The sequence below is a fragment of the Aegilops tauschii genome, chromosome 2 (genome assembly GCF_002575655.3).
Source record: "Aegilops tauschii subsp. strangulata cultivar AL8/78 chromosome 2, Aet v6.0, whole genome shotgun sequence".
Taxonomy (NCBI): Eukaryota; Viridiplantae; Streptophyta; class Magnoliopsida; order Poales; family Poaceae; genus Aegilops; species Aegilops tauschii.
Genome location: NC_053036.3, coordinates 610,632,483 through 610,644,133, shown reverse-complemented (window position 1 = coordinate 610,644,133; position 11,651 = coordinate 610,632,483). Strand labels below are relative to the sequence as shown.

The following is an 11,651-nucleotide window of genomic DNA, read 5'->3' as shown; positions in this document are numbered from 1 at the left end:
CGGTTTTACTTCCGCGAGAGGCACGGTTGTGCTTTCGTGAGAGTCACGGCCGTGCCTCTCGGAAAGGGAAAAACAAAATGCCTTTTCTGTTTTTTTTCGCGAGAGTCACGGTTTTGCTTCCGCGAGAGACACGGTTGTGCTTTTGCGAGAGTCACGGCCGTGCTTCTCGGAAAGTGAAAAAATACGCGTTTTCTGTTTTTTTCTTTCGTGAGAGTCATGGTTTATCTTTTGCCAGAGGCACGGTTGTGCTTTCGCGAGAGTCACTGGCATACCTCTTTCGGAAAGGGAAAAAAACATGTTTTCTGTTTTTTCTTTCCATGAGAGTCACAGTTTTGCTTTCACGAGAGGCACCGTTGTGATTTCGCAAGAGGCACGGGCGTGCCTCTTTCGGAAAGGGAAAAAAACCGTGCTCCCGGTTTGGTTATTTCGTCCGGTTTTTTCATCCGGCTTTTTTCGTAAAAAAAAGTTCGTCAAAACCTATCAACATGGGATCTAGTTTTGAAGATCTCGACGCGAGGAATCCAATGGTGAAAACGGTTTGAGATTTGGACGCACGGTTTAAGAGATAAAACGTTTTGAATAAACAAATCTACGAAAAAAGGGAAAACTCCCAGGTTGCGACAAGTGGCGCGCTGCATGTGCGCCACTTGTCGTGACCTGGGAAGATGGAGTATTCTTTGCAACGAGTACTCCTTAATTAGTGATTTCAGGCCAGCGCAACACGACCTGTTTACTAGTCGTACCCCTGTGGGCCGTGTCGTGTCAGGCACAATTAGCATGCGTTGGGCCGTGGGTGCCAGGTCGGCCCGTTTGGCCAGCTCTGGTTGTGGCAACCTATCCTCGCACGACATGACTAAAGGAATGGAGTCCATATTTTCCTACTTTAAAATCCGAATTAAGGTCTATTAATGCGTCAACAACACATTTAAGTTTCATATGGGGCCATTCAATCAAAGTGAGCAAGTTGAAAGGAGGACAAGACATGTGCCTGCCCATGTATAATGTTGAGTAACGTGATTGTATTAGGTAATATAGGTTAGACTAGAAAATATTCTGGCTTGCCTTATACTCCAAGTAGATCATATACTCTTATATGTATGTCCACGAGGCTCAAGCAATACAACGAACTATTCCATCAAACCCCTCTCTTCCTTCTAACATGGTATCAGCCTAATCACGATCCAAACCCTAGCCGCCGCCGCTTCCGCACTCGCGCGCCGCCCCCGGCGGCGGTCATGGAGGCCGACCGCCCCGGGGGCCGCGCCGCCCGTACCTAGGGCTCATCCGCCGGCCGTGTTGGCCGGCTGCTCTAGAGAGTCTTTTTCCCGAGCCCTTGCTCCGGGTTTTTTTCGCTCTCTCGCCGGTCATTTTGATCAGCGTTTTTCTTTTTGGTTTTCCGATCTAATCTTGATCGGTTTGCGTCGCCCGCCGCCGCCGTCGACCCCCGTGCGCCTCTACTCCGACCCCGGCGCGACCAGCCGGCCTCTCCTCCGACCCGGCGGCCACGCGAGCGGAGTCTGCGCGTCGGTCCGCCCGTCGCCCTGCGCCGGCCATCACCGCTCTGCTCCGACCGGGACACCTGCATCGCCCCGACCCGGCGGCCTCGCGCCATGCGACGGCCAATCATAGCCGTCGCTCGCGCGCCGGCCCGCCATCGATCCACATCACCCGCCTCCGTCATGTCTGCACGGCGGCCCCGAGGTCTACCTCACCGGTCTCGTCCTCGACTGCGTCGGGCTGACTGCGTCAGACTCGTTGGCTACCTCAGCTCGGGCCCCGCTGCTACGTTGGTCGCTCGGGCCTCGCTGCCCGGGCGCCGGCGCTGCATTGGCAGCCCGGGTGCCGGCGCTGACAAGCTCGTCCGCACGACGTCCCACGCCGTCCGTCGTCGCCGGCCTCATCCCGGACTCCGCCGCCACCACTCCTCCACCGAGCGGCGTCCCCGACCTCGCGCGCGATCAGCTTGATCACCCGCTCGCCGCCACGATCCGCCTCCTCTACGCCGCGCGACCAACCTGGCCCGTTGGTGACGCGCGGCTCCACAGGTCCCGTGAAGATAGTCCCGAGTACCGCGCGCCTCTCCGCCGATCGAGCATCAGGCTGCCGCTGCGTCGCCCCGTCGGGCCGCAGCGCCGCCGCCCCGTAGTTCTCCTCGCGGCTGCATCGACGCGTGCGTCACTGCTGCGTCGCCCCTTCAGGCCGTAGTGCCGCGATACGCGGTCCCCGCCGCCGCCCCGAGGCCATCCCCGCGGCTGCACCGACTCGCGAACCGCCGTTGCGTCGCGGCCCGCGGTCCCCGCCGCCGCTCCGAGGTTTTCCCGCCGTCGCCCCGACCTGCCTGCCGCCGCTGCGTCGCCCCTTTGGGCCGTAGCGCCGCGGCCCGCGGTCCACTCCGCCGTCACAGTGCGTCGACCTCCCGTGGTATGCGCCGTGCCGTCTCCCTTTGCGCGGGAACGCCACCGTCCGCGCCGGTCTTCGTCACGCTGTCAGGGTTCTTCGCCTACTTCGAGCACCGCCGCTGCACTCCTAACCCAGCCGCCGCTCTTCTTTGGCCGCCGCCGCCGCTCGTCCACCCCCTTGTCTTCGTCCAAGCACCAGCCCGTCGCCGGCGTCGCCGTCATCTACCCCGACCACTTCGTCTACTCCGACCACCGTTGGTGACATCGGCCCCGCGCCGATGGACGCCGCAATCGTCGTCGAGTTCTTCTCTGCTGGCCCCTCCGACTTCTCCGACATGGCGTACAGCTCGTGCAGGTCCCTCGTCTACGCATGCCCGGCGCTGGCAACACCGATGCGTGCCTTCATCCACGACGTGTCCCTGGGCCTGGCAAGCCTGGTCGGCGCTTCATCAACTTCGTCTTCGTCCGTCTATGCATGCCCGGTGCTGGCAACACCGGTGCGTGCCTTCGTCCATGATGTGTCCCCGGGCTTGGCAAACGCGCCGCGACGCGTCCTCAACAACATTTTCTTCCCGGCGCACCCCTACTTCGACACCACTGCGCCCATGCTAACTCGGCGCCCACTTGCGCCCGCGGCTCCACGACGACTTCTTGACACCGGCCACCCCGACTCGACATCGACCACAGCATTCTTCGCACGGCTACCTCGACCACGGCTCCACCACCCACACTCTTGGCTACATCGACAGACGGCACAAAGGGCTACCGCCTGCTTGAGCAACCTTGTTGGTTTCCATTCCAGCCACGACTCGGCGATGCGTCGACCGTTACGGCTGTGGGGGGGTGTCCGTCGGCTTGCCTTCGGATTCTTCTCCAGTCTCACCGTCTGCGTCGCTACCGTTGTGACTGTGGGAGGATGTTGAGTAACTTGATTGTATTATGAAACATAGGTTAGACTAGGAAATATTCTGGCTTGCATTGTACTCCAAGTAGATCATGTACTCCTATATATATGCCCACGAGGCTCAAGCAATACAAGGAACTATTCCACCAAACTTCTCTCTCCCTTCTAACATATAATCACCTCCTAATCCTTCGCGTCAACAACAATAAGGGGTGAGAACTCACCTATAATAACCCTACCATGAACTAATCTCTTGGCTACAAAGAACTCCCCTCCAATATCCACCACATGGTCTAAGCAAGAGGATGGGAAATGGTCAAAGACTTAGGATTACCTTTTTGACCGTCTCTCATTAATTCAACTATATCTAGGATTTGTTTATGCATCGAACCTCGCCCTTTATCCTTCATGAAAGCCATCTTAATATTATGGTTTTTCTATCAAGCATCAAAGAAGACATGCATAAAGTCAAATACCAGTCTCTTTCCCCCTCATTTTGCTTGTGTGTGTGAGGAGGGTGGGGGGGGGGGGGGGGGGTGCTCTCCGACCACCTTTACTTCATTTCTATTGGACTAAAAACATGCTCACATACTCATGAATACCATTAGTCATTTAATCACTTGTCATTGACACTCAATACATATGTGGGGAAATATGTTCTTTCAGAATGCACGTAGAGGATGCACCATGCACGTACAGTACCGTTACGTTGTTTGCATCTGACGAGATCGTTTTGTTTAGTGATTTATGTGCTTTATTTTCTATGTATGTTGACAACCACCTGAGCTCTTGATGATATTGCTTGCTTGCGTGCTGCTCTGATCGATCGGAAGCGAAAAGTTGTTGCACCTCACATGGAACAAGACAGATGTATGCATGTTTTCACTGTCCAATGGACAATTATAGGAATCGGTCAGAAAACTCAAGGACTGTTGAGCCAATGTAGAGAGCGCCAGGATCAAACTGAACACAGACTGTTTGCTGAAGAATATATTCTGAGCCGGGTGCCCAGAAGGGAAAAAAAGCACATATTCATCAATTGCATGTTTTTCTTAAATAAGACAGTTCAGAATGAGCAGGTCCGGGCCATTGGATTGAAGAGGAGTAGTTAGATTGTTTTTTTTTAAACGAGGCAAAAGATTTGCCATTTTCATTGATTAAGAAGAAGAGAGTTGCCCGGTTAATTAGAGGAAAACCGGGCGAAAACCAAGATTACAAACCCCACATGGGGCACTCGTGGACGACTTGGCCACAAACGCCAAACAGTCGACCAAAGCGTCGATGACAGGACAGCTCCGATTTTGCTGACGAGTTTCACAGGAGAAAGTTGCAAGCCTCGCATCGACCTAGTCCAACGCAACATCCGGAGAGCACCGTCCACTGAAAACCGCCCTCATGGAGTCATCGTTGCCGCAGTGACCCTGCCGCCCGCAGCTCCGACTTCTCTGTCACAGCCAGAAATCAGCATAGGCACACCCATTGGCGCACCGGACCTTCGACATCAGAAGGACAAGCCGCGACCCGGCTCTGCTCGCCACCATTGTCGTCGCCACACACATCACAACGCCACACCCACCTCGCATCACCGGTTGGCCACCTGCCAACGTGATGCCGTGTATGTCCGGCCCAAGGGAAGCGCGGAGAAGGATCATCGGTCTTCAAAGCAACGCCCCAAAGGGGGAAACGCCGCGGGGGCGACGTCGTTGCCCAACCCAGATGGGTCTAGGCTTTCGCCCGAAGAACCAGATCCGAGAATGAAGCGTGTCGAAGAAACTCCACGGCGGCGCCTTCCAGAAGGGAAACGACGCCCGTAGGTGCCGCCACCGCCGGCCGGCAAGAGCCGGGCAAACTTTCGCTCGGAGTAGACTTGACAGCACATCCCCACGTCACCGACGACAAAGCGCCGCCGGCCCGCACTGCCACTAGCCCACACACCTCTTGTGGGATGACGGCGTCACCACCACGCAGAGCCACCAACCTCGCCGCCAACAAGCGCTAGCGAGCCAGACCCAGCCGCAGGCCAGATCAGGCAAGCCGCCACAGCCACACTGCCGCAGAACAGACCAAAGACCAGAGCGCCGAGCACCAGGACCAAGAAGGGGGGCTGCCACCCCGCCCAAACACGTCGGAGAGGACAAGCTGAGAGGGAGGGCTGCCACCCCATCCCGAACTCGCCGGAACGAGCTGCCGGGCCAAACCCGTGCAACCCGTCGATCCGGCCACAGCCGCCCAGATCGGCGAGCCACCGCCACAGGACTGCCAAGGAAGCCTCTAGAAGCCGGCCTGGTGCAGATCCGCGCGGAGACGAGCACCTACATGGCAGAAGGGGAGCTGCCACCCCACCCTGGCCGCCGAAGAGGAGTCGCCGGTCAAAGGTCAGATCCGCGAGCCAGCCGCTGCACCGCGGAGAAGAAAGAGGCGCCAACCCCTTCGAATCGCCGGAGATGAGCGCCGCTGCGAGCAGTCGCTGGAACTACCGCGCAGTGTAGCCGAGGTGGACCGAGCCTCCCCCACCGAGATCTGCCGCCGCCAGGCGAGAACAGGGCCCCGCCGCCGCCATCCGCCGCGCGAGCTTAGCTCGGCGGTGTCCTCCGGCGACGGCGAGGGGAGGGAGAGCGACGAGGAGGGTAGCCGGCGGCGCGGTTTGGCTCTTCCGCCCGTGTCGCCAGGGCGGCGACGCGGGGAACGAGAGGTGGGGGGGACCTGTTATTCTGCAAGGCAGTAGTTAGATTGTCATCTTCTTCCCCCAACCTTTTTCCGCCACATATTGTTCATCTCCTTTCTTTATTCTCCCACAACACATATTTCCCCCCTTTAATACACCTCCATGGTCTGCCTGAAAATAAACCCTGGTTTTCTAATTTTCTTTTTTGGACGGCCGATCTTGTCGGATCCGCTACCTCCGACAAGGGGAATTCTTCACCATCGTCATCACCAACACAAAGACATCATGGAGGCATCTTCATCCACTCCATGTACACCAATTTCATCTACAACTCCCCCTCCCCCCATCCCCATCTCCGACCGCATCCATGGGAAGTTGGTGTAGATCAATCACTATGATCACTTCTCGATGTTAATTGTTGTTTTGTAGTTGACGCTTTGTGTTTCATTGATGAAAGATTTATACATTTAGATTGTTATCTATACTTGTGGGTATCAAGCATCTCGGGTCGATTCGGTAAGTTTTGTTACCAAATCAGTTTTAGGTATAGGAGAGAGAGGTTTGGTGGAATAGTTCCTCCTCTTGCCACCAGGTTGACGTCTACTATACACTTCTATTCTTTATTTTTAAAATTTACAAACTTCTATTATTGCATGCATTGTCGGCCCTTCAATCGCAGAGGATCGCAATACATCAATAATTTTCCCCAAGTGTATGACTTAAGGGTTTGCCAATCCGCAAGAGGCGTAGTTCAAAAGTAGGCACTCACAAAACTGTTATCAAGATACAAGTAGTCTTTTGTGTCCCCAACACATCTAATACAATTGTTAATTGTATCTGTACACTAGTTCAGCGAAGAGATTGATAATTTGAATGGTATTTTAAAAAAAAATTGGAATAAATAAACCTAAGGCGTGCGGGCGTTAGATATGGCATGGGCTACTGGGCCGGGTTGGGTATATTTAGTTGGTTTTTTCTTTTCTTTTCCCTTTTGGATTTGAGTTTGGTACAGAACAAAACCAATACAACTTGTTTTGGGGAAAATTCCACAGAAGTCCATTCAATGTTTGGGATGTAATATTTCCAACCAAAATTATTAAAATAAAAGTCCACAAAATTTTGTAAGCTCCATTTTGGTAATATAAATAATCCACAAAAACAATTTTAGGCTTTTAAATAATTCCAAAAAAAATTGAGCTCTAATAACAACAAATTCAATCAAATCCTAGTCAAAATAGCTAGGTTCAATCATCACACATGAAAAAATAGTTCAACCCAATTTAAATAATTCACATTCCAAAATTTGAAAAAATTTGGGATGTGATGCATGCATTAGTTCGATGGTGATGATTTTAATTGCACATAGTTTCCTTGTCTTGGGAAAAGGTTTAATTCGTATCGGATTTATATTTTCTTGACGGTTTTGCGGATTAATGGAGGACTTGACTATAATTGACTGACATTGATTTGTGCGTGCTCACATGGATAGCCATGCCAATGAAAGCATGGGGAATTCTTTTATGTCTATGTATGAGTTTGGTATGTATGTACTTCATAAAAATGTATCAATTTGTGGACCGATTACTTTATGGAATGAGTTTGTTTATTGGAATATTCAAGCAATCTTGCCTAGAATGTTTCCATTGAATCAAATTACATAATGTAGTACTAATTCTATATTGCTATGAGAGTGATCCCCACTACATCTTATCTCGGCATTCAACTATGTCACCTCAACATGCAATCATGCATGGAAAAAAGATCACCTGAACATGCTACCATGCATGTGAAAAGATCTACTTCAACATGGAACCATGGACAGGGAAACTATTATACTATTTATATTCCATAAACACTTTACATCTATACAATAATCAAATATTTATATAGTTAAGAGACTGATCCCCACTACATCTATTCATCTCGACAAGCAGCTATACAACCTCAACATGCAACCATGCATGAGAAAGTGGTCATCTCAACATGCTACCTTGCATGGTAAAAGATCTACCACAACATACAACCATGCATGTGAAATCTATTACACAATATACATTCAATATTTTTTTACATCTATATAATAACAAAATATTCATGACCAAATTCACCAAATTATATAGCAACCAAGTTCCACAAATATTCCATGTATTAGAAAACATAAATCCAGAGAAAAAATAACGGAAAAATAAATAAAATAAATAATAATGATGAAATACATATAAAATAACATAGTGACATCATTTGACTTAACTTCATGAAATTTAAGTCGACCGAGATATAGCCACCCCTGTGAAGTAATGTATGGCTGCCAAACTCTAATCGAATGCTCTTTTAATTCTCCGAAAAAACCCGTAGTTCCTGATCCACGGAAGACCAGCAAGTAAACTCCCTTTGTAAACACCGATCAATGAGTGGCATGACATCTCAACTCCGTCCGTGTAAGTATTTGTTCTCGGATCATACACCTGCAGCAACTGTGCCCGCGTCTTGTCATTCGACACCCACAACAGAATCCTCCCATCATCCATCTCCCACAGGGGATGGCCGCGACTTGCCTCACACGGGCTCCGGCAACCTTGATCTTGGTATGGCATGGTGATCGTGTATCGATTCGACCACGGAACCTCCTCGGAGTCCGTGAGGAACCACATATCCATGAAGACGTCAGTATAGTCAGGTATGCGGCTACGGCCGTAGACTGCAACCAAGCTGTCACTCAGTTCGGCCAGGGCAATGTCTCCGTCGACTGGCAGCGGCAAGTTGAGGAGATCCGGCCGCCATTCCTCCTCCTCGAGGTCATACGCTGCGATGCCAAGGTGTTTGCATGCCAAGAAATAGAGGACGCCCTTGACCAGGGCCACACTCCTGGCTGAAGTTGCTAAAGTTACTGGGGGGTAACCTGTCTTCTGCCACTTACCGGCTCCATCGCCGAGGGTAAGGACCTTCGCGTACCATCCGGCGACGACCAGCACCTTGGTGTCTCCTGTTGTGGAGGACCGACCTAGTGCAAAACGTCTGGAGAAGCCGTAATGGTGGTAATGGTGATCATCTGGGCGGTCATCCGGCAAGAGTAACACGACGCCAGTGGCCGGGTCGATCACGCGGGCGCGACTGTCCGCGCCGACGAGGCAGAGCAGCTGGTCGTGGTTTCTCTTTCTAAACGCCGTGCTCCAGCTGAGGTTTCCGGCGTGAGGGTTGTCATCGAACCGTATCTGCCTCGCCCTGTGCCCGGACGTGTCCATGATGTGGAAGTCCACGCGAGGGGCTTCGGCCGACGTCTCCCATCTGATGTCGGCGACGAGCAGGTGGTGGTGGCGGCGCTCCTTGTGGGCGGCGACGAAGGACGGGTCGGAGAGCAGGAGCCGCCATGACCGGCAGACGGCGCGGAGGCGGCAGACCGGCTTCGCGGGGAGGCGCAGGAGGATCTCGTACAGCAAGTCGTGGGGCAGGAGGACGCTGCCGTTGGCAGTGCCGGCCATGGGCGCGGTGCTGCCGCTGTCGCCGTTGTTGGCTTGGCATGCTGTTGCTGTGGGAGGGAGCGACGGCGATGCCATTGCCGGGACTTGGGAAGATCGATCTGGTTTCCTTTCACGATTGGAACAAAACCCTAACTGTTTTGGATCGCAAAATACCGTGACCTACGCTCGCTGCGTCCGTCCAACAGCAGCGAGCCGCAAAGGGCCGAGCGAACCGGGTCGGCCCATTAAGCTGTATCGCCTTTCCTTATTCAGACATACGTGACAAAAAAAAATACGTGAACTTTGTAGCAACGAACACTGTAGCGATCGTGAAAAGACACAGAAGGAACAGCCATGGTAGATAGAGGAATTCGGGTCAGCTACCGTTCACCTTGGGTCAATCATCTACTTTTTGCAGATAATAGTCTCATCTTTATGAATACCAAGCTGTCTAGTGCACTCAGGCTTAATAAGGTGCTCCAGATTTATGGGGACTGTTCGGGTCAATGTGTAAACAGGGACAAAAGTTCAGTTTTCTTCAGTCCTAACACACCCGAGCCGGTACGCCAAAATATGAAAGCTGTTTTGAGCATCCAAGTTGAAGCGTTCAATGAGCGTTACCTGGGTCTCCCAACTGCCATTGGTCGCATAACCAATGGAACTTTTGAGTATCTTGGAGAGAGGCTGAGAAGCAAGCTCCAAGGAGGAACTGAACGGCTCATCTCATGCGCCCGAAGAGAGGTCAGGATTAAGACCGTGGCCCAAGCAATACCAACACACTCAATGAGTTGTTTTAAATTGTCAAAGAAGGTTTGCAAATGCTTATCCTCGGTTATGGCGAGGTACTGGTGGAGCAGCTCGGTTCATCGGCAATCGTTACACTGGATCGATTGGCCTTCACTAGCTAAACCAAAGGTTGCTGGAGGGATGGGTTTTCGTGATTTGGAGCTCTTTAATATAGCTCTACTTGGAAAGCATGGATGGAATCTGATTACGAACCCGGAATCTCTTTGTGCTCGAGTTCTTAAGGGCAAGTATTTCCCGAACAATGAATTCATGGAGGCCACCATCCCAAAGTGTGCCTCGACTACGTGGCGGGCGATCATCACCGGCAGGAAAGCGTTGGGTCACTAGTAGAAAAAGGGGCTTTCGTTCGGGCCTGGCCAGCCCATTAGTCCCGGTTCTGCCACGAACTGGGACCAAGGGAGGCATTTGTCCCGGTTCGTGAGCCCAGGGGGCCGGCCGGGGCCTCGTGCGCATTGGTCCCGGTTCGTCTGGGCCCATTTGTCCCGGTTCTTGGCACGAACCGCGACCAATGGGCCTCGCTCCTAGCCCACAACCATTGGTCCCGGTTCGTGGCAGGAACCGGGACAGAAGGCTGGCCTTTAGTCCCGGTTCCAGCCACGAACCGGGACCAATGAGTTGCCTATATATACCCCATCGCCGGCGAGCAGAGCACTCCACAGTGCTCTGTTTTTTGCTGGCCGGCGAGGGGGAGGGCATTGGGTGCTCTAGCTCACCTTCTATGCACATGAGGCGTTCGATGAAATGCCCGAGCCACATTAGTTAAGCTTTCTCCTCTCGAAGCTCGACCTTTGAGCTCCATTTTTTTTAGATTTGTCTAGGTTTAGCAGTCCGTCACGCCCCGTCCTCGTCTTCACCGCCGTCGATTGCCCGCGCCGATCTCGTCGCCGGCACCACCATGGTGAGCCTCTTGTTCTTATCTTCTTTCTGAAAGAAAAAAATCTTACTTTGTATAGATACTTGTCTAATTTTCTTACTTTTGACACACATAATTATATATAATGCACGCAGATGAACCGGCCATGGATGTACGGTGACAGACACACCTCTGAGTACATTAAGGACGTACATAATTTTCTCGAAGTGGCTGAGGCAAACAAGCAGAATGGTTTTATGTGTTGTCCATGCCCTAATTGTGGGAATACGAGGTCTTACTCTGACAAGAAAATCCTTCACACCCACCTGCTTTATAAGGGTTTCATGCCACACTATAATATTTGGACGAAGCACGGAGAAATAGGGGTTATGATGGAAGACAACGAAGAAGAGGAGGACGATGACAACTATGTGTCCCCTGAATACGGTGATGCTGCAACGGCGGAAGCTGGCGATCAAGAGGAAGCTAAAGATCCAGAGGAACCAGACGATGTGCCCGATGATGATCTCCGCCGGGTCATTGTTGATGCAAGGGAAAAGTGCGA

General features: G+C 52.2%; 1 protein-coding gene across 1 annotated transcript; it reads right to left on the bottom strand.

Annotated features, from left to right (window-relative positions):
• Positions 1-7,468: 7,468 nt before the first annotated feature.
• LOC120974734 (F-box protein At5g18160-like) lies at positions 7,469-9,713 on the bottom strand. Its single transcript, XM_040401145.1, has one exon. It carries the CDS (start codon positions 9,520-9,522, stop codon positions 8,284-8,286), a length of 1,239 nt encoding a protein of 412 aa, XP_040257079.1. The 5' UTR covers positions 9,523-9,713; the 3' UTR covers positions 7,469-8,283.
• Positions 9,714-11,651: the final 1,938 nt, after the last annotated feature.